At 44.0% G+C, this 23,629-nt stretch overlaps 1 protein-coding gene across 10 annotated transcripts in view; it reads right to left on the bottom strand.

Moving 5' to 3' along the window:
- dennd4a (DENN/MADD domain containing 4A) overlaps window positions 1-23,629 on the bottom strand; it is a 195,360-nt gene that overhangs the window by 143,345 nt on the left and 28,386 nt on the right. For all 10 annotated transcript variants that reach the window (XR_005462571.1, XM_038814023.1, XM_038814020.1 and 7 more), the window contains exon 2: window positions 3,058-3,372. Coding sequence is in view for 9 of the 10 variants with exons in the window: in XM_038814023.1 (XP_038669951.1) it covers window positions 3,058-3,362 (305 nt within the window). In the remaining variant the exon portion in view is untranslated. The remainder of the gene's footprint in view (window positions 1-3,057; window positions 3,373-23,629) is intronic.

The following is a 23,629-nucleotide window of genomic DNA, read 5'->3' on the forward strand; positions in this document are numbered from 1 at the left end:
ATTCCAGCTTTCTGAAACAGATTTTGTAATTGCAATAATCTGCTTACAAGCAATAAATGCTTGGGAATTCTCCACTAATCACACACTAGGATCGAAATTATAATGAACAAGGTTGCGTCTGTGGGTGTGTGTGTCTGTACGAATAGTTTTTAAATGTTTTTTTGGGTAACAATTATGAGACGCTGAATGTCTAAAAAAAAAAGAGGATCAGTAAAACTTCAAATGTTGTCTCTCACTGGTGTCTTTGAATTATATCCCCTGTTAGCTGACCTCTCCGAATTATTTTAAACGACAACTCTAAATAGTATTCGGAGCTGAATCTCACATCAGGCTGGACAGAATTATTGAGATGATGGTTAAAATTTTGAAGTTAACATTCTGACTATACATTCAAACATAATAAAACACCAGATGGTCTCAAATAAATTCCAACTCCTCACCACTATGTGCACATAGTGTCATTAATATATCCCCAGGCGCTTTACAGAGGCAAAGATGAGTGGTAGTAGAAGACCCAAGTGACAAGGTATGTGACAGAGCATGGTTAAAGAGGCACATTTCAGGAGGCTTTTGATGGTAGATGGATGGGTTACCATTTACAAGGATTTGAAACAGAGTTTGAATGTGGGGCCACGAGAAAGCAGATATCGTGCAGAGTCGATGGGCCGATTGGCCTCCGTCTGCACTGTAGGGATTCTATGATCGACCACCAAATGGGAGGATGTGAAAGAAAGCAATAGCAGACGATGTGAGCAGATATACAAGGTTGAAAGAGTGGCAGATATGGGAGAGGCTATCCTGGGGGCAGATTAGTATATCAAAAAGCGGATTTTGAATTCAGCGGGTAGGAATTGGTAGGCAATGCACCCATTTTCTACTGTAAAACATACACAAAGCCTGGGATAGCCTGCACCTGAAACAACACCCAACTAGTTCAATATCATTCACGGCACAGCAGTAAGGGTTGCAGATGTTCAAGGAGAAGGTCCACCAACACCTTTTCAGGGCAATAACTACCAGTATTGCCCAGCATTGCTCACATTCAGTAAAAAAATCCATGTGACTGATTGAAGCAGAGCTCCAACTTGCTTCAAACTGTATAACCTTTGCATCATACCTTTTAATATGAAACTGAAACTTTAAGTTGATTCCTGTTAGTTGTACTGAATCCTTGTGGTACAATACACCAAATTGGACAGTACAGTAGCAATTGGTTAGCACTGTTGCTTCACAGCGCCAGGGATCCGGGTTCGATTCCCGGCTTGGGTCACTGTCCATGTGGAGTCTGCACATTCTCCCCGTGTCTGCGTGGGTTTCCTCCGGGTGCTCCGGTTTCCTCTCAAAAGTCCCGAAAGACATGCTGTTAGGTGAATTGGACATTCTGAATTCTCCCTCCGTGTACCTGGACAGGCGCCGGAATGTGGCGACTAGGGGATTTTCACAGTAACTTCATTGCAGTGCTAATGTAGGCCTACTTGCGACACTAATGAAGATTATTATAAATTGAAATATTGCCTAGCATGTCGATTTTCTGGGCAGTCCATTTCTTGTAATGACGACATTAGATGTATTTATGCACCAGGTGCACAAGGAATGACCTGGTATCTAAATGTTTGCACACCTATCAGGCACACAATTATTCTCTCTGCCATCTGCCCATGAAAGTAGAACAGACTAGTTCCTGATGCACATGAAAGGTTAGAGAAAAGTTGTGACGTACATGTGACTTGACGTTGCACAAGGAAATGGCAAGTAGCGATCATGGAGGTGAACAGTACTTTTGTTTGTGATTTTCAGATAACATTAAACAAAATGCTTCCCAAACAATTTTCCTGACACTTTGAATTTATATCGAGTTTCTCAGTTTAAAAAGCTACAATGGTCAAATTGGTCCCTTAAACAAAAAGTCAATGCATCGTGGGTGTGACAGTCTTCTGCTTAACATTAATAACGTCACCCAATTTCAAATTGGTCTTTTCAGATTAAATTTACTACTGTATTTAGGCAATTGTCATTTTCGACAACCAAAATGTGACCTCCAGGATAATTTACAGATCTTTTCATTTGTTGTGTTCAACTAAATAAAACCCCACTCTGAAAACTGAATGTGATCAATCATGAACCCAAGACAAGTATTTATGATGAATGCAAATAAAAGCAAGTTACTGTGGGTGCTGGAATCTTAAACAAAAACAGAAAATACTGGGCAATCTCAGCAGGTCTGACAGCCTCTGTGGAGAGAGAAGGGAGCGAACATTTCAAAGCTTTGACAAAGAGTCATCCAGACTCGAACATTTAGCTTCCATTTCTCTTGACAGATGCTATCAGACCTGCTGAGATTGTCCAGTATTTTCTGTTTATGATGAATGCAATTGCTTAATCTATTTGACACCAACCAAGTTTCTGTACACGTTTAATAAATAGCCTGTTCTGTGTGGCTGCAGTGTTGCCTCTTGGTTGAAACTCTTGTTTTGCTCTTTCTCTACTGCCTGTGTCTTGGGAAAAATAAACCAACTGCTGCTCCCCTGAATTCAGTGCCATTCTGTAAATGGGCTATTGGCAAAACAGGCAATGATGACATGGGGAAGAGGTTTTTCTCGCAGTGAGTGGTTAGCATCTGGAATATACTGCCTGAGAGTGTGGTGGAGGCAGATTCAATGGGGCATTCAAGAGGGTACTGAATTATTATCCAAAAAGGAAGAATGTGGAGGATAATGGGAGAAGGCGGGAGAATGACACGAGGTGAATTGCTTCTATGGAGAGCCAGAGCAGACTCGACGGGCTGAAAGGCCTCTTTCTGCGCTGTAACCATCCTGTGAATTCTGTCAATGTAAGAAACCAACATTTCCCCCGTGTAGGGCTGGCTGTGACATAACCACGAGTCACAATTCCCTGTAGTGAAGCTATGAATTCACCACTCAAGTAAATATTTTAATCACGTTAGACAAGCTGCACGTGATATTGAACATAACATTGTTGTCGGGCGAGGAAAGTTACACACTACTTTGCAGTAGCATGGACTGGTGTTAACTTAAATGAGCTTTCAGAGTTACATACCCGAGGTCAGTCAGAGGCGGCTTATCTCGACCCCTTTTGTAGCAAAGCAAAATCTGTGGACCCATCAAGCTCCCATTATTGAGGTCAGCCAATAATCCAGACTGAGTGGTTTCCACACACGTATACCCTTGGGGAACTTCTTCACCCAACGATTTCACAATGATAGCCAATTCTGTGATCGGTGCTTTTGGTTTAGCAACTTTGTGGCAGCTGTCGTTAAATTGTATTTCCTCTTCAAGTGGCTTTGATGCGTTGGTCATGCCTGCCACCACAAAATAGTCAGCGACACGTGGTCCTTCCATCATGGCTGATCACCTGGAATACAAGAAGAATGTCAAGATTGTACAAACACCAATCTGTCAATGAAGGTTCACAACCTGAAGTTAACCTTGAAAATGGTTTCCCATCCCTAAATCCCCTGACGGACAACTTCCTTTTTACCAGCAACCCCACCCCCAATCCGAAAATGTTGGCTCAGGCTGGGTATCCAAGTACCCGTCATCATTTGGAACCGGACCATCTGACCATGCTTCACGTGTGAATGGAGCCTGCAAACGCTAAACCCTGAGTGACACAGAGAAGGAGCAAGGATCTGTGACAGAAAGATAAATGAGCTAGCTACATGCCTAACAAAATACAGCGCACTCAATGTGTTGAATGACCTACTTCTGTTCTGATGACATCCACACACACAGATCCATCTCATAAGGTTACCTGATACTGAAAATGGGTGGCACGGTAGCACAGTGGTTAGCACTGTTGCTTCACAGCTCCAGGGTCCCAGGTTCGATTCTTGGCTTGGGTCACTGTCTGTGCGGAGTCTGCACGTTCTCCCAGTGTCTGCGTGGGTTTCCTCCGGGGGCGCCAGTTTCTTCCCTCAAGTCCCGGAAAACGTGCTTGTTAGGTGAATTGGACATTCTGAATTCTCCCTCAGTGTACCCGAACAGGCGCCGGAGTGTAGGCGACTTAGGGAATTTTCACAGTAACTTAATTGCAGTGTTAATATACGCCTATTGTGACACTAATAAAGATTATTATTATTAATTAGTTGGATAGAGTTTACCAGGGCAATGTTTTCCCTCTCTTTAGTTAAGGCAACGTCCTATCAACACCTGGTGCAGAGGGGGCATGAGGAGAGTGACAATACGAAATTAGAGAATTAGAAAAGAAATAAATGATAAAGAATAGAAGGTGAGTTTTGAACATACAAGAACACAATAATTAGGGAAATTAGGGAGCTGGAGTAGGCCATTTGGCTCCTAAAATCTGCTCTGCCATTCAATAAGATCATGGCTGGGGGTATTGTAGCCTCAACTCCACTTTCCAGTCCTTCTCCCATTACCTCCCAGAATCCAGCTCATTGTTCCCGAGTCCCCCGCTCTGAATCCTTACATAGGCTCTTTTTACCCTACCCAACCTCTCCAGCAAGTACCCTACTTTTGAATAATGCACTTTTAGGTGACACGGTGGACGACACGGTAGCACCGTGGTTAGCACTGCTGCCTCCCAGCACCAGGGTGCAATTCCAGCCTCGGGTGACTGTCTGTATGGAGTTTTCAGGTTCTCCCTGTGTCTGCGTGGGTTTCCTCCGGGTGCTCTGGGTTTCCTCCCACAGTCTAACGATGTGCAGGTTAGGTGGATTGGCCATGATAAATTGTCCCTTAGTGTCAAAAAGGTTAGGTGGGGTTACAGGGATATGTTGGGGCCTGACGCTAGGTAGGGAGTGCTCTTTCAGAGGGTCGGGGCAGACTTGATGGGCCAAATGGCCTCCTTCTGCACTGTAGGAATTGTATGATTCTATGAGATTCTATGAACCAATAGGAAGTCAGAGAGTGGTGGTGGATGGCAAATATTCAGCCTGGAGCCCATTTACCAGAGGCGTACCGCAGGGATCAGTTCTGGGTCCTCTGCTGTTTGTGATTTTCATTAATGACTTGGATGAGGGAGTTGAAGGGTGGGTCAGTAAATTTGCAGATGATACGAAGATTGGTGGAGTTGTGGATAGTGAGGAGGGCTGTTGTCGGCTGCAAAGAGACATAGATAGGATGCAGAGCTGGGCTGAGAAGAGGCAGATGGAGATCAACCCTGACAAGTGTGAGGTTGTCTATTTTGGAAGGACAAATATGAACGCGGAATACAGGGTTAACGGTAGGGTTCTTGGCAATGTAGAGGAGCAGAGAGATCTTGGGGTCTATGTTCATAGATCTTTGAAAGTTGCCACTCAAGTGGATAGAGCTGTGAAGAAGGCCTATGGTGTGCTAGCATTCATTAGCAGAGGGATTGAATTTAAGAGCCATGAGGTGATGATGCAGCTGTACAAAACCTTGGTACGGCCACATTTGGAGTACTGTGTGCATTTCTGGTCACCTCATTTTAGGAAGGATGTGGAAGCTTTGGAAAAGGTGCAAAGGAGATTTACCAGAATGTTGCCTGGAATGGAGAGTAGGTCTTACGAGGAAAGGTTGAGGGTGTTAAGCCTTTTCTCATTAGAACGGAGGAGGATGAGAGGCGACTTGATAGAGGTTTATAAGATGATCAGAGGAATAGATAGAGTAGACTGTCAGAGACTTTTTCCCCGGGTGGAACAAACCATTACAAGGGGACATAAATTTAAGGTGAATGGTGGAAGATATAGGGGAGATGTCAGAGGTAGGTTCTTTACCCAGAGAGTAGTGGGGGCATGGAATGCACTGCCTGTGGAAGTAGTTGAGTTGGGAACATTAGGGACCTTCAAGCGGCTATTGGATAGGTATATGGATTATGGTAGAATAATGGAGTGTAGATTAATTTGTTCTTAAGGGCAGCACGGTAGCATTGTGGATAGCACAATTGCTTCACAGCTCCAGGGTCCTAGGTTCGATTTCGGCTTGGGTCACTGTCTGTGCGGAGTCTGCACATCCTCCCGGTGTCTGCGTGGGTTTCCTCCGGGTGCTCCGGTTTCCTCCCACAGTCCAAAGATGTGCAGGTTAGGTGGATTGGCCATGATAAATTGCCCTTAGTGTCCAAAATTGCCGTTAGTGTTGGGTGGGGTTACTAGGTTATGGGGATAGGGTGGAGGTGTTGACCTCGGGTAGGGTGCTCTTTCCAAGAGCTGGTGCAGACTCGATGGGCCGAGTGGCCTCCTTTTGCACTGTAAATTCTATGATAATGTATGATTAATCTAGGACAACGGTTCGGCACAACAGCGTGGGCCGAAGGGCCTGTTCTGTGCTGTATTTTTCTATGTTCTATGAGTGTCGCGGCTAGGGTACTATTTTACTGGCATCACAGTAAGGTCACCGATTCTGCCATCGGTCAAATAGCGGAGGAAGCATTTACCTCCACAGTACATGGGTGATTGGAACGTACTAAGAAGCACAGTTACAAAGCAATCACTTCAGAGTTCCGTGGAAAAAAGACTTCAACACGAAGTGCAGACTAAATTCAACAGCAGCAAGTTACAACCCAAACAAATAATCTCAGGTTCAGGATTTCGTGCACACAGACTGGTTAAGTGTTCCTTTCACATTTTTTAAGAATAAACTGCTGACTACAAAAAATCCTACGCAATCTGAATGAAAGTCTTGTTCTACTTTAGCAAGGCCAACAGCACGAGAAGTGCATTTAACTGAAATGAAGGACACACTGCCCTTGGTGTACACTGAACAGGTGCAAGACAGTTGCATGTAATGGTGTTTATAGCCATCCCCATAATATACTTGTTACAAAATGTTCCAGAAAGTAATTACACAAAAAGGTCACTAACTATAACAATTTAATTATATCCAATTACACTATCAACACCCTGAGGGTTACCATTGACCAGAAACTGCGATGACCAGACATAGAAATACTGTAGCTATAATAAGAGCAGGTCAGGGAAATTCTGCAGTGAGTTACTCACCTCCTGACTCCCCACTGATGCACAGTGGCAGCCGTGTGTACCATCTACAGAATGCAGAGCAACTCGCCAAGGCTCCTCAGATAGCACTCTCCAAACCCCTGACCTCCCCAACTTTGAAGGACAAAGGCAAATGCATAGGAACACCACCAGGTGAAAGTTCCCTCCAAGTCACTCGCTATCCTGACTTGAAAATATATCGCCGCTCCTTCATTGTCTCTGGGTAAAACCGTTGAACTCCCTCCCTAACAGCACTGTGGGTGTACCTACACCACATGGACTGCAGCGGTTCAAGAAGGCAGCTGACCACCACCTTTCCAAAGGCATTAGGGATTGTCAATGAGTGCTGATCTTGCCAGTGACACCTACTTCCTTTGAATTCGTACAAAAGTGTGTTTCTCTCCCTTGAAACCTGATAGAACTAAACTTAACTTCATTTATGGTGATATTTCAAAGATACCTAATTGATTGTAAATGACTTTGGGATGCCTGAGCTCAGAAAAGATGCTGTATCCAAATACAGATTTTTCTTCTTCCACATTCTTGCAGTTTTCACCTTTTTCTTCCCCCATCAACTAAACTCAGTGATCCTCTCACTCACCAAGCTGAATCCAAACGAAGATGTTCTACTCTGACTGTAAATCTTACGGTACTGTATCCATCAAGAAGGTTAGTACACATTCTGAAGGTTAGTGCCCATTCTGAAGGTTAGTGCCCATTCTGAAGGTTAGTACACATTCTGAAGGTTAATGCCCATTCTGAAGGTTGGACACTACCCTGAGGAACTCCTGATGTGGAGATGCCGGCGTTGGACAGGGGTGAGCACAGTAAGAAGTCTTACAACACCAGGTTAAAGTCCAACAGGTTTGATTCAAACACGAGCTTTCGGAGCGCAGCTCCTTCCTCAGGTGAATGGCGAGGATACCTTGCCATTCACCTGAGGAAGGAGCTGCGCTCCGAAAGCTCGTGTTTGAATCAAACCTGTTGGACTTTAGCCTGGTGTTGTAAGACTTCTTACTGAGGAACTCCTGCAGTGATGTCCTGGAGCTCATATGATTGACCTCCAACAACCACAACCAACTTTCTTTGTGTCAGGTATGACTCCAACCAGCGGAGAATTTTCCCCGATTCCCATTGACTCCAGTCTTCCTGGGGCTCCTTGATGTCATGCTTGGTCAAATGTAATAATAATCTTTATTATTGTCACAAGTAGGCTTACGTTAACACTGCAATGAAGTTACTGTGAAAATCCCCGAGTCGCCGCATTCCGGCGCATGTTTGGGGACACTGAAGGAAAATTCAGAATGTTCAATTCACCTAACGTCTTTCACGACTCGTGGGAGGAAACCGCAGTTACCTTAATGTCAAGGGCAATCACTCTCACCTCACCATGTTTGAATCAGGGCTGTAATGAGGTCAGGAGCTGAGTGATTCTGGCTTGATTATCATTGGTTGTGTTGTTGCACACGTGCCAACACCATCTCAGATTCAGTAAATGTAAAGCACCATCAAACTATATTTTCGCCCCGGGCCCTCGGGAGGCCATATTCGGGGTGACAGACCAGCCGGGGTTGGAAACGGGTGCGGAGACAGATGTTGTAGCCTTCGCCTAGTTGATCGCCTAAAGGTGGATCCTGTTAGTGTGGAGATCAACCTCTCCACCCTGTGCCCTGGCGTGGCGGGGGGACCTGCTGGAATTCTTAACGCTTTAAAGGTCAAATTTGAACTGAGAGGAAGGATGGAGAGGTTCTACAATTCATGGGCGTTATTCATTATGCACTTTCGAGAATTGGATCACATCGAACATTAGGGGGGCTGGGAGGGTTGGGGGGAGGGGGACTATATGTGTTAATGGTAACTATGGGTGATTCCTGATTCCTTTTTGTCATTTGTTTATGTTAACATGCGGGCCAAAGTCTGGGGTTTGGTGGGAGGATGGGACCGTTGTTATTGATATGGGGATTGACATTACATCCGTTACTGATTATTGTTTATTGTTGGGTGTAAATTTGGGAGAAAATGTGGAAAAGGAGAATAAAAAAATTTTTTTTTTTTTTTTTAAACTATATTTTCGCAAAAGCTACTTAACCTGTTGAGGTTTTAAACATTTTGTCTATATTTCAGCATCCACAGTGTTTCGTTATTGCTTTGTTTTTTCAGATGCTGATGGAGCCACTGCATTTTTCGAGCATTTGCTTTTTACGAGCAAAGGAAACACTGCAGAACAGTTAGCAGATGACTGGTTAGCACATGATTTTTTTCACCTAAGACCGGAGTTTTAATTAACCAAATCGGTGCAACAGAACCCTCTTGCTCCCTGGTCTGTAAGGGCCTGAACTGAAACAAATTTGGGGTTGTCTCATCTAGTTTTGGTCACAACACAAGGTTCAGCACCAATTAATGCTCAATGGAAGTCTGACTGAGACAGTCTGATAGAATGGCAAAAGGAATGTCATACTCGCACAGAGAACGATGCATATCGGAGATTCAGGTAGAACATAGGGAGTTTTACTGCCTGTCTGATTTAGAAACATTCAATGTGGACACTGGGCAATAAAAGCAAGCACGTGTTCCATTTCACAGGCTGGTACCCCTGAATTTAAATGTTGAAAAAAAACCGAAGGAAAAACAATTAAGAGAGACCTGCTCACAAACCCATAAATTATAAGATACTACAGGAGTCAAATATCCTGCAACAGTATTATTGCCAATTTATTCAAAATATAATTTACATGCTATTTTACTGGACTTGCGATGTCCTTTCATTCTCGCATGGAGTGAATACCCCGTTTTATTTTCAATTCACGAGACTTTAGATGATAATAGGTCCACACACAAATAGCACTGTAATAGTCCCATTCTTCATTACAGATCATTTCGACAGGTACATGATGGAAATGCAAAACAACTTGAAATGACAATTCAGAGATGATACAAGTTGTCTTAATTTCCTATTCTATTTCAACACAAAACCCGGTAATATGACTCAATTGTGAACAGGCAAATGAGCAATACTGTACTTAAATCATGACGATGGTCAAAAGTGACCATGACACTGGGTACGGCATTTTAAAACCAGAAATTATAATGTTAATGTATTAGAAACACAAGTTTGGCCGGAGTTGGTGGAGTCGGTATGTGCAGTTTGTTAGAAAAAAAGCAAGCTGGGTGGGCTGACACCTCGGACCTTGTTTATGTGAGAATTGTTAGATTTTGGCACAAACTATTACTTACTGCACATGAACACGCGTGCTGAAATGCCCTTTCAATTAGCTTTGAGAGTGATTGGCTGGCTTAATGTAAATTAATTTTAGCAAGAAGGAGGGAATACATAATGGTGTGAGGAATTTTCCACAGGTTTACATTTGGTCTTCAGAGTGCTGAGCCAGCTTGTATCAAATACAAGAGGGAGACACAAGAAACGTCTCTTCACCAGATGTGCTTCGTAGTTTATCCAAGGTTATTCTGTGTTTAAAGCTCAATCTTGGCTGACCTCCTCTTCTGCTCTCAGCCAGCCAAATATGTAGCCTTGTCTGCCCGTCCACAACAGATGGCTAGTTAATGCAGCCTCACTTCCCAACAATCTGTTAGCAGAAAGTGGCTCTTCTGAACTCATTCTGATTTATGTTGCCTTATGAGGTCCTCAAGCTGATTTTACTATGGGATATAAATAAAAAAGGACTGAGCTGTCATTCTCCCCAAGCATTGCCACAGTCGTTCGACCTTTAGTTTGGCATCTAAGCCATTCCTAATGCTGCTTTTGCAAGTCACGAAAGGAAACTTTGTCTTAAAGAATGTTTACCAGAATGTTGCCTGGTCTGGAGGGTGTTAGCTGTGTGGAGAGGCTGAATAGACTCGGACTGTTTTCATTAGAAAGACGGAGGTTGAGGGGTGACCTGATAGAGGCCTGCCTGTATAAAAACCCATCTAATATTGACAACAATAAAATATTCATGTATATAGCGTCTTCAACATAGTAAAATGCCCCCAGGCACTTCATAGGAGCATTGTCAAAACAAACGTGACAGCAAGCCACTGAAGGAAATGTTAAGAAAGGTGAGCAAAAGGTCAAAAGGATAGGTTTTACGAAGTGTCTTACAAAGAGGAAAAGGAGGCAGAAAGATTCAGGGAGGGAATTCCAGAGCAAAGGGTCTGATCAGCTGAAAGCATGGGCACCAATGGTGGCGCAATTAAAATCAGGGATACGTGCCAGAGTGGAAAAGATTTGAACAGGAGGATGAAAGTTTTAAAAATGAGCCAACTGCCAGACCGATTATTGTTACAGTCAAATAAAAGCAAACTACTGTGGATGTCAGAAATAGAACAAACAATGAACAATACAGCACAGGAACAGGCCCTTCCGCCCTCCAAGCCCGTACTGGTCATGATACCAACCTTTGCCAAAACCCTCAGCACTTCCTTGTGCCGTATCCCTCTATACCCATCCTATCCATGTATTAGCCAAGATGCCTTTTGAACGCCGTTAATGTATCTGCTTCCACAACGTCCCCTAGCAACGCGTTCCAGGCACTCACCACCCGCTGCGTAAAAAAGCTTCTGACCTTTTGGTCACCTTTCTTAACATTTCCTTCAGTGGCTCACTGTCAACTTATGTTTGATAATGCTCCTGTGAAAGGCCTTGGGGTATTTTACTATGTAGAAGGCGCCATGTATGTGAATTTTATGTTATTGTCAATATCTCCTCTACACTTTGCCCCACGGACCTATGCCCCCCGGTGACTGACCCCTCCACCCTGGGAAAGAGTGCCTGCCCATCCACTCTATCCATGCCCCATATAATCTTATAGACCTCTATCAGGTCACCCCTCAAACTCCGTCTTTCTAATGAAAACAGTCTGAGTCTATTCAGCCTCTCCCCATAGCTAACACCCTCCAGACCAGGCAACATCCTGGTAAACCTCCTCTGCTCCCTCTCCAAAGCCTCCACATCCTAGTAGTGTGGCGACCACAATTGTGCTCAATATTCCAAGTGCAGCCTTACCAAGGTTCTATACAACTGTAGCATGACATGCCAGTTTTTATACTCAATGTCCCATCCAATGAAGGCAATCCCTCCGTATGCTTTCTTGACTACCTTGTTTACTTTGGGGCTGGTTTAGCACCGTGGGCTAAACAGCTGGCTTGTAATGCAGAACAAGGCCAGCAGAGCAGGTTCATAAGACCATAAGACAAAGAAGCAGAATTAGGCCACTCGCCCCATCGAGTCTTCTCCGCCTTTCAATCATGGCTGATATTTTCTCATCCCCATTCTCCTACCTTCTCCCCATAACCCCTGATCCCCTTATTAATCAAGAACACGTACTGGCCTCCCTGAACAGGCGCCGGAATGTGGCGACTAGGGACTTTTCACAGTAACTTCATTGAAGCCTACTTGTGACAATAAGCGATTATTATTATTACTTGTGTTGCCACCTTCAAAGATCTGTGGACATGCACGCCCAGACCTCTCTGACTTTCTACATTCCTGAGAGTGTTGCCATTTACGGTATATTTCCCCTCTATGTTAGACCTACCAAAATGCATTACCTCACATTTGTCCGGTTTAAACTCCATTTGCCATTTCTCTGCCCAATTCTCCAACCTATCTATGTCCTGCTGTATCTTCTGACAATCCTCAACACTATCTGCCACTCCACCAACCTTGGTGTCATCCGCGAATTTATGAATCAGACCAAATTTTCCTCCAAATCGTTTCTGTACACCACAAACAACAGAGGCCCAAGCACAGATCCCTGTAGAACATCATGAGTCACAACCTTCCATTCAGAAAAATACCTTTCTACTGCTACCCTTTGCCTTCTGTGACCGAGCCAGTTCTGTATCCATCTTACCACCTCACCTCTGATCCCATGATCCTTTTGTACCAGTCTGCCATGAGGCACCTTGTCAAAGGCTTTACTGAAGTCCATGTAAACAACATCAATCGCCCTCCCCTCATCAATCATCTTTGTTACCTCCTGAAAACAAAACCTTGATCGAGTTAGTGAGGCAAGACCTCCCCTTCACAAAACCATGCTGTTTATCGCTAATAAGTCCATTTGTTTCCAAATGGGTATAAATCCTGTCCCTGTGAATTCTCTCCAATAATTTACCAATCTGAAATAAAAACAGAAATTGCTGGGTAAACTCCCCAGGTCTGGCAGCACCCCATTTGTCTTATGTCCACGAACATTATTATCAATCTCTCCGAGCTCCAACTTATCCCTAGCCTTCCATTCTCCCCCCCCCCCCCCCCCCCCCCCCCCTTCACCCACCACCCACCTAACTGTATAATTCATTACATTTCTATCCCTGTCCGTTTCTGTCGATGGGTCATATGGATTCGGAACATTAATTCTGTTTCTTTCTCCACAGATTCTGCCAGACTTGCTCAGTTTATCCAGCATTTTCTGTCATTAAAGTCAACAAATATCATTATACCCTCCACTAACAGCCAACATTCAGTTATTGCATTAGTATTTTTCTTGCGATATCTTCCTACTGCACTATATCAATATATACTGGAATCTTCTTGATGTTGTCTCCACATTGGTCTATTTTTCCCTCCGATGTTTCCATCTGCAGATATTGTCATCATTCAGGCAACCATCAAATCAAAGAACATCAGTACAACTCTACACCCAAACACTTTGCAACTTTCAATGTGCTTCCATCACATTTCAGGTAATTATTTCACAACATCTGGACATTTTCCTGGCATTGCAAAGACCCCAAAAATTCTGTCCATGCTTCAGATTGAGCACGGCCTGTTGTAATGAGCTAATTAAATTTTACAGCATTGTAACTAAAAATCTAGCCAGTACATTACATTCTGCCATAAAAGCCCACCCATTCTTTATTAAAGCTCCTCTGTCTCAAGACTGTTATACACTGAATGAACTCAAGCCCCAAAACTCTGCAGTTGCAGAGATCCCAAAAAAATCACTTCTAATAGGAAGGGTGGGAGTAACGGAAGGGAGTCGGACAATAACATCAGACAAACACATCAGATAACCCATTTTTTTAAAACTTAGCCCATCGTAGCAAAATCGAAAAATTGGATACTCTCTTTATGTTAACACATGCACCACACACCTGTTCGAGCTGTTATTGACTTATTGGCATATCGGTTTCATCACGATATAACTTATTTGATCGACTGAACATTTTAGCAATTAACTTAACGTTTTTGATAAACATTTTTATTTCAAACGGTTGAACGAGTTCGAACACAGGAACCACCCGGACAGGAAATGTGACTTGACCCAGACGGGCCGGAGGAAGGGTTGGGTGGGGTAGGTGTTGCACTCTGGGCTGGATATGAAGACGAGGATTAAGATCGGCAGTATTGTATCCGATTCTGGGGGTGCTGGTTAGTGGGATGTTAGAGGGTAATGTTCGGGGGCCTCACGGTAGCATGGTGGTTAGCATCAATGCTTCACAGCTCCAGGGTCCCAGGTTCGATTCCCGGCTGGGTCACTGTCTGTGTGGAGTCTGCACGTCCTCCCCGTGTGTGCGTGGGTTTCCTCCGGGTGCTCCGGTTTCCTCCCACAGTCCAAAGATGTGCGGGTTAGGTGGATTGGCCATGCTAAATTGCCCGTAGTGTAAGGTTAATGGGGGGATTGTTGGGTTACGGGTATACGGGTTACGTGGGTTTAAGTAGGGTGATCATGGCTCGGCACAACATCGAGGGCCGAAGGGCCTGTTCTGTGCTGTACTGTTCTATGTTCTATGGTACGCCAGCGGTGCTAATGAATGTTTATGCCCCAAATTGGGATCAGGTGTTATGGGGAGAAGGCAGGAGAATGGGGATGAGAAACATACCAGCCATGATAGAATGGCGGAGCAGACTCGATGGGCCGAATGGTCTGATTCTGCTCCTATGTCTTGTACTCTTTTTGCCCTGCCGATGGAACCATTGGCAATGACGCTTAGGGCATCAGGGATCGGGGGGGAGGAGGAGGAGAGCTTTTGCTATCTTGGGATACAGGTGGCGTGGAGTTGAGCCCAGCTGCATAAACTGAACTTGGCGCAGCCGGTGGAGGGAATGAAGGTAAAAATCAAGAGATGGGATGTGCTGCCACTGGCTTTGGCAGGACGCGTGTAGATGGTGAAAATCACGGTGCTCCCAAAGTTTCTGTTCGTATTTCAGAACCTCTTCATTTTTGTTCCTAAGACCTTCTTTAGAAACGTGAATAGGCTGATTCTGATTTTGAGGTTTATGTGGGTGGGGCAGGCTCCGCAGGTGAGGAGAGCATTTCTGGAGAGGGATCGATGGGGGGAGGGGGGGGGGCGCGGCGGCTGGTGTTCGCCCCCTCAACTCTTGGCCACTCCAACCCGTCCAAGAACTGCTTCATCCCTTCATCTCCCACTGACCGGAGGCTCTGACTCATACAACCTCTGATAAAAGGCCTCAGAAAACTTATTCTCCCACGCATTCAGGCAGCGAGTTCCAGATTCCCACCACCTGTGGGTGAAAAGGTTTTTCTTCAAATCTCCTGCTCCTTACTGTAAAGCTATAACCCCTGGTTATTGACCCCTCTACTAAGGGGAAACGTTTCTTCATATGTCCCTCTTAATTTTGTACACCTCAGTCAGCCCCCCCCCCCCCCCCCCCCCCCACCTTCTCTGCTCCGTAAAACAATCCCAGCCAATCCAGCCTCTCTTTACAGCTGAAACCATCCAGCACAGGCAACATAGAATAGAAGTCATAGAATCCCTACAATGCATTCAGTCCATCGAGTCTGTACCGACCCTCTGAAAGAGCACCTTATCTAGTCCTGTACCCCACTCCATCCCTGTAACCACCTAAACATTTTTTGGACACTAAGGGGAAATTTATCATGGCCAATCCACCTAACCTGCACATCTTTGGACTGTGGGAAGAAACCGGAGCACCCGGAGGAAACCCACGCAGACAGGGGGAGAACGTGCAGACTCCGCACAGACAGTCACCCAAAGCTGGAATTGAACCCAGGTCCCTGGCACTGTTATGCAGCAGTGCTAACCACTGTGCCACTGTGTTGTCATTTAACATTATGGTGAATCTCCTCTGAACCCTCTCTAGTGCAATCACAACCTTCCTATAGTGTGGCGACCAGAATTGCAGACAGTACTCTCGCTGTGGCTGAACGAGCATTTTCTACAGCTCCACCATAACCTCCCTACTCTTAAATACTATGCCTCAGCTAATAACCTGTCCTGCTGCCTCCAGGGACCCACGTACTTGTGTGGCAAGGCCCCTCTGGTCCTCTTTACTTCCCAGCATCCCACGGTTCAATGGATATTCTCTTGCCTTGTTAGTCCTCCCAAAATGCATCACCCCACACCTTTCAGGGTTAAATTTCATTCGCCACTGTTCTGCCCACCTAACCAGCCCATCTATATTGCACTGTAATCTAAGGCTTCCCCCCTCACTATTTACCACACCACCAATTTTTGTGTTATGTGAACTTACCGATCATATCAACTATCATGTCTAGATCATTAATGTACACTACAAATAGCAAGGACCCAGCACCGATCACTGTGGCACACCACTGGACACAGGCCACCAGTCACAAAAACAAGCTTCAACCATCACCCTCTGCCTCCTGCCACCAAGCCAATTTTGGATTCAATTTGCCAAATTGCCTGGACCCCATGGACTCTTGCCTTCTTGATCACTCTCCCTTGCAGGATCGTGTCAAAAACCTGCTGCACCTGCATGCTTACCTTCAGTGAGTGGCGTACGAGGACGCCCAGGTCTTGTTGCGCATTCCCCTCTCCTAATTTATGGCCACTCAGATAATAATCTGCCTTCTTGTTTTTGCTACCAACGTGGATAACCTCACATTTATCCACATTATACTGTGTCTGCCATTCATTTACCCACTCACTCAACTTGTCTCAATCACACTGAAGTATCTCTGCATCCTCCTCACAGCTCACCCTCTCACACAACTTGATGTCATCTGAAAATTTGGAGAGATGACGTTTTGTTCCCTCAACTAAATCATTAATATAAATTGTGAATAGCTGGGGTCCTAGCACTGATCCCTATGGTACCCCACTAGTCACTGCCTGCCAATTTGAAAAAGATCCGTTAATTCTTACTCTGTTTCCTGCCTGCCAACCAGCTTTCTATCCACCTTAATACACTTACCCCAATCCCATGTGCTTTAATTTTACACGCTAATCTCTTATGTGGGACTTTGTCAAAAGCCTTCTGAAAGTCCAAATAAACCACATCCACAGGCTCCCCCCATCAACTCTACTAGTTACACTATCGAAGAATTCCAGTAGATTTGTCAAGAATGATTTCTCTTTCAGAAATCCATGCCGACTCTGTCCGATCCTGCCACTGTTTTCCAAGTGTTCTGCCATTAAAACTTTTGATAATGGATTCTAGAATTTTCCCCACGACTGCTGTTCGGCTGAATGGTCTATAATTCCCTGTTTTCTCGCTACCTCCCTTTTTAAATAGTGAGTTACATTAGCCACTCTCCAATCTGCAAGAACTGTTCCAGTCTATAGAATCCTGGAAGATGATAACTAGTGCACCCACTATTTCTGGAGCCACTTCCTTAAGTACTTTGGGAGATACATTATCCAGCCTAGGGATTTATCAGCCTCCAATCCCAACAATTTCCCCAACACCATTTCCCTACTGATATTGATCACCTTCAGTTCCTCCCACTCACTAAACCCTGCGTTCCCCAACATTTGTGGAATGTTAATTGTGCTCTCTTTTGTGAAGACAGAAAAGGATGCATTTAGTTGCTCAGCCTTTTCTTTGACCCCTATTTTATACATTCCGCTGTTTCTGACTGTAAGAGACATTTGTCTTCACCAATAATTTTCTCTTCACATACCTGTAGAAACTTTTATAGTCAGTCTTTATGTTCCCTGAAAGCTTACTCTCATACTCTATTTTCCCCTGTTTGAATCTGGCCCTTAGTTTCTCTGCCTATTACTTTTCTTATTCCTCTTTCTGTCCTTTGTTTTTTGTCCTTGTTTCCTCCTCGGACCCCTCGCATAGGTTCCTACCCCCCTTCCATTTTAGTTTAAACCCTTTCCAACCACTCTAGGATGTACTCCCCATAGGACATCAGTCCCAGTCCTGTCTAGGTGTAACCCGTCCAGTTTGTCCTGGACCCACCTCCACCAGAACCAGTCCCAATGCCCCAGGAATCTGAAACCCTCCCCCTCACACCATCTCTTCAGCCACGTGTTCATCTGATATATCCTGCTATTTCTACTTTGACTAGCATGTGGCACTGGTAATAATCCTGAGATCACTACCTTGGAGGTCCGACTTCTCAACTTTCTTCCGAACTCCTTGTATACTGCTTTTAGGACCTCATCCCTTTTTTGTTTACCCATGTCGTTGGTACTGATGTACACCATGACCACTGGCTCTTGATCTAACCCCTCCAGAATGTCCTGTAACTGCTCCAAGACATCCTTGACCCGAGCACCAAGTAGGCAACATGCCATCCTGGAGTCTCGTTTGCAGCCACAGAAACGCCTATCTATTCCCCTTACAATTGAATCCCCTAGAACTAGCACATTCCCACACCTTTTATTCCTCCCTTCTGCAGCAGAACCAACCGTGATGCAACAACTTTGGCTGTTGCTGGTTTCCCCAAGAGGTCATTCCCCTCAACAGTATCCAAAGTGGTCTATACGTTTTGCAGGGGAATGGCCACAGCAGATTCCTGCACTGCCTGCCTCGCTCTCTTGCTCTGCCTGGTGGTCTCCCATTCCCTTCCTGCCTGTGAAGTCTGAGCCTGCGGTGTGACCACCTCTCTATACGTGCTATCCACGACACTCTCTGCCTCGCAGATGCCCACAGTGTCCCCAGCCTCCGCTCCAGTTCTGAAACCAGAGCTGTAGCTGGAGACACTTCCTGCGCACATGCTGGTTCCGGGCACTGGAAATGTTCCCGGCTTCCCACATGGGGCAAGAGGAGAAAACCAAGGCTTTGAGCTCTCCTGCCGTGACTTACCCCTTTAAATTAAACCTTTGGAAGATGCTTGATATGAGATTAAATCCAATTATCTATGGCCCTTCTTTCCTTGTGTCCGTCACTACCAATTATAACCCTTACAGATTATAAACCACAAATTGTAAGTGATAAAAGTAGTAAAGACTTAGCTGATCTTACCAATACTTAAGAATCAGCTCTCTCCCTTGTAGCCTCAACTGCTGCAGCAGAGCAAGACAACCCCCTGAAGATTTAAAAAATAACAAAGCAAGGAGAAAAAGCAGAAAGTACCTTTTCTCGTTCTGCACCGAATTCTCACTCTTTCAAATTCCCGATTTTCAAATTCACTCCGGCAGTGTCACTGCGGATGTGGTCTCTCCCACTGCTCGTGTGCAAAGTTCACTGCCAAAACACACTTGCCAACCTAAAATTGCTGGCAATAGCACTGAGGCTAAGTTAGATATAATGAATCTAGAGCTGCTGGTTCTTTGTTACAGCCTCAAAATTAATCAATATTTAGCTGTTTGAGTTTAAAAGAATTGCTGCCTGAGTGATGTCAATTCCTGATGAATACTGGAATGCAATCTATCTGCACAAAAACGGTGAATGTCAAAACCCAGCTTTAAAACAGTATAACAGAATGGAACTATTCAGCTGTTTGCTGCCCTTTTTAAACTGGAGATTTGAGGAAGTACAGGAACAGGCAAAGGCTGATAAATGCCAGCAGGATCCTTCAGCTTGTTATATGCAAGCTCATTTTATATTATTGCTGAGTTAATATTGGATGCTGCAACTCAATGCAATGAGGAGAAAGAACATTAATTCATGTATTTAATTCTGTACATAATGGTATCTTGATCCCAGACTGTAGTCAGCAGGAAGATTTAAAAGCAAGTCTAAGTGTCCAAGTTGTTTGTAGCCACATATTTTTAATTAGTGGCTGTAAACTGCAGTTGCTAAATATCAGTAGATCACCGACACAACCCTTCCATCAGAAAAAGGTAGGGAAATGTAAAGTCGCCATAGTTCCAGATGATGATAGGCTGCTTTCCGCTTTGAGGGGAGAGCAGTCTGGTGGTGGTCTAACCTAAGGGTCACCACACCTCAGGCGACGGGCAAGTTTGAGAAGGCAGGGCTTTCATTACTAACCTCAGCCGGTACGGGAATTGAACCCGCGCGGCTGGCCTCGCTCTAAGTCACCAACCAGCTGTGAGCTAAACCGTCCCCTAAACCATCAGAAAAAGCTACATGTTAATGAAAGATAAAAGACCGATTGGACTGCCAACAGCAAAATGGAGAAAATATTGCTCATCTTCGAAGGAAACACCCAAATACATTTTGTTGCTAACAAAGGAAATGGCTACCCTTTTCTAAGGTTTTCACACAGACATAGGAGCAGGAGTAGGCCATTCAGCCCCTCATTCCTGCTTCCCCAATCAATACAATCATGCCAGATCTGAATGTGGGCTCGATTCCACATTCTGCCGACAATTATAATTCTTACAAACGTACATGACTGCTCCTAACACTGCTGCCTCACAGCGCTGAGGACCCGGGATCAATCCCAGCTTCAGGTCACTGACTGTGGAGCTTGCACATTCTCCCCGTGTTTGCGTGGGTCTCACCCCCACAACCCAAAAGATGTGCAGGGGGGTGGATTGGCCACGCGAAATTGCCCCTTAATTGGAAAAAAAAGGTACTCTTATTTTTTTTTAATGACTACTCCAAACACACAACATTTAAGTGAAATTGGGGTTTTCCAATTGGCTGAACAAAGTAAACTATTGGGTATTTGAGCCATATAGACGGGGAAGATCCCAAAAGTGATTACTGCTCGGGATGGAGTTTGCTGTCCTCAGCTTGTGTTGTAACGTAGTGCACCTTTAACCATGTGTTTAGTTATTTTGTTATTCAAAATAATAAATGGTGGCCACTTTTCTTTCCAAACCAAAAGCACCTAATACTTGGATAGGTGAAGATTTAATCCCACCCAACCTTAGACCAAATAGCTGCCAGTAATGCATAGGACAGCTTCAGAACAGTTACAATTCTACATCTTGTGCCATTCTATTTCCTGTTCTTGCAATCCAGCCACTTGCCACTCCTTCATCTACTATGCTGCATACATCACAATACATGCAGCTTCATATAGGGTTACCATCCAGCAGGATGTGTCACAACTTCCTGAGGCTACCAAAATGACTTAATTGCTGATGCAAACAATGATATTAATTGAGATTGTGAAAATCAAAAGGTAGTCACGAGTCCCAAATGTATAAATATCGTGACTCCAATATTCAAACAAGCCTCACTGTCAAAGTCAAAATCTCACCCCGGAGGAACAGAAAGAATTGGCGCAGATTAATTTATTGTACATTGCAAATCAATATTTTCCATCATAACAATGCAGGGCTTGTTCAAACAGCACAGTGCACAAAGTAAATAATAGGGTGGTACTGCAATGCAGTGTAAAACACTGCTGCTGAATCATGCAAAGCTCATCACTTTGCTTCATACTTAAATGTTGCTCCAGGATTTTCACAGTAACTTCATTGCCGTGTTAATGTAAGCCTACTTGTGACACTAATAAAGATTATGATAATTATTATTAGGTACCAATAGGAATATATGAGTCACGGGAACATTCCCATTTGCGATCACATACTGTGTGTCAGCAAGCTTGGAAAGGCCACTCAACCTCTGCCAATCAGAGACCCTAAACTTTGCACAAATCTGTGCTCCTAAGCATTACATACCATTGGGTCAGAGTGTTGGGAATACGGGACGTAAACTATCTATCTGAAAAATTCAGATTACTAACAAATGCAAGGAAGGGGAGGGGCCTAAAAGCAGAAATTTTAAAATGTCATAATCAGACAAATAACAAGTTCCCCCAAGTGTGGTAAAAGATATTTCCTGTAATAGGCAATACAAAAGGAATAGGAATATAGCACACAGTAAAATTAGCTTATGCACTCTGTTCAAATACATTGGCATGTTTTTTTTAAATGAAGGGGCAATTTAGCGTGGCCAATCCACCTACCCTGCACATCTTTGGGTTGTGGGGTGAGACCCACGCAAACACGGGGAGAATGTGCAAACTCCAAACAGACAGTGACCCAGAGCCGGGATCGAACCTGGGTCCTCGGCGGCATGAATCAGCAGTGCTAACCACTGTGCCATCATTCCGCCCCGCATTTTGGCATGTTACATGCTGAACTGAAATTAGTCTCTCGAGTTTATCTGCCGGGACTCTTTTTATTTATTTTTAAAAATAAATTTAGAGTACCCAATTTTTTCCCCCAATCATGGGCAACTTAGCGTGGCCAATTTGCCTACCCTGCACATCTTTTTGGGTTGTGGGGGTAATACCCAAGCAGACACGGGCAGAATGTGGACTCTGTTTTTAAACAGCAGGATGTGTTACTCACTGAAATTATAGAATGCTGTGACCACAAGTCTCAATTGCAGTCAGTTTAAGTTTTTTTTAAATGGGCATGAGAAATCAAGAAATGAGTACAAATGAGGAAATTCACGCGGTAAATTATTCAATTGTTTTTTCTAAAACTTCATTAAACATTCATTAGTTATTCACTAAAATGCGACATACAAATGGGCTCTCCTGCTCACATTCCAAAACAATCCTGAGCGGCCCCAACTCCAAGCCCAGAGGAAGTACGGCATCTGCAGGAGCCTTTCCCCCCACCCCCAACAAAAAACTGGAAATTCATCACCGTCAGTTTTGATATTTGACTGCAGGATAACCAGAAACATTCTTTAACCCAAACTGAAATCTACTTTGTAATCCCAACTAGCTGCAAGGAATAAATGCACTGGCTATCATCCTTGCTTTGCTAAATTTAAACAACGGCAGAGGTACTATGATCAGCATAGGTAGAACTTAAACTAGTTAATGACTGAAATTACATGATATGAAATGACAGTCAAGCATGAGCTTGGTATTCCATCCATTGTATCTGGTGTTTATGAAAATTAAACAGCATGAAATGTTTCAGGCTTCAGTGGAGTCATGCTCATCAGAAACCTGGATCAGGTAGCAACAGAAAATTATCTCGGGGCACAGAGAAATGGACTAAAAACTGTTCCAAGCCTCCAGCCAAAATGTTCAGTTGTCTTTTCATTTTCAAATGCTGCACAATTCCAGTATGTTCTGTTTTTGGATGGAAGAAAACTCAGTTCGCAAAGGTACAAATGCAAAGACCTCACCAAATGCAAAGAGCTACCCAATCCCCTCATTTACAATATTTTTTATTTTTTTTTCAGTTTAGTATTATAAAACCTTTGTCAAAAACAGTCTATTTCTTCCAATCTGAGTTCCCTTACTTCAAGAGCAAACATCAAGATAACAAATAGAAATGCAGCTAATTCTAATTGTAACAATTCTAATTCTAATTCTTAATTCTAATTCTAATTGTAACAATATTGTTTTGCCTTCTCACACACTCCTTGTACCATATCACTGCTTCCTCACAGACCTCCCGAAGTTTCTAAACACTTCCCTCTCCCAAGACAGCACCATGTTCCCACCAAATTCATCAATGTTCCAGAGGAATACCATCAAGTTCAAAATCATTGGCAACAAATTCAAAACAACTAAGGATATCAACAACTGTAATGCATCATGTTTTTTGTGGTTCTTACACATGTGTTAGAATTTTGAATTTTGCTTCAGAGTTGCTTGATCCAGCTTTGCAATCTGGAAC

Source organism: Scyliorhinus canicula, chromosome 12 (assembly GCF_902713615.1).
Source record: "Scyliorhinus canicula chromosome 12, sScyCan1.1, whole genome shotgun sequence".
NCBI lineage: Eukaryota > Metazoa > Chordata > Chondrichthyes > Carcharhiniformes > Scyliorhinidae > Scyliorhinus > Scyliorhinus canicula.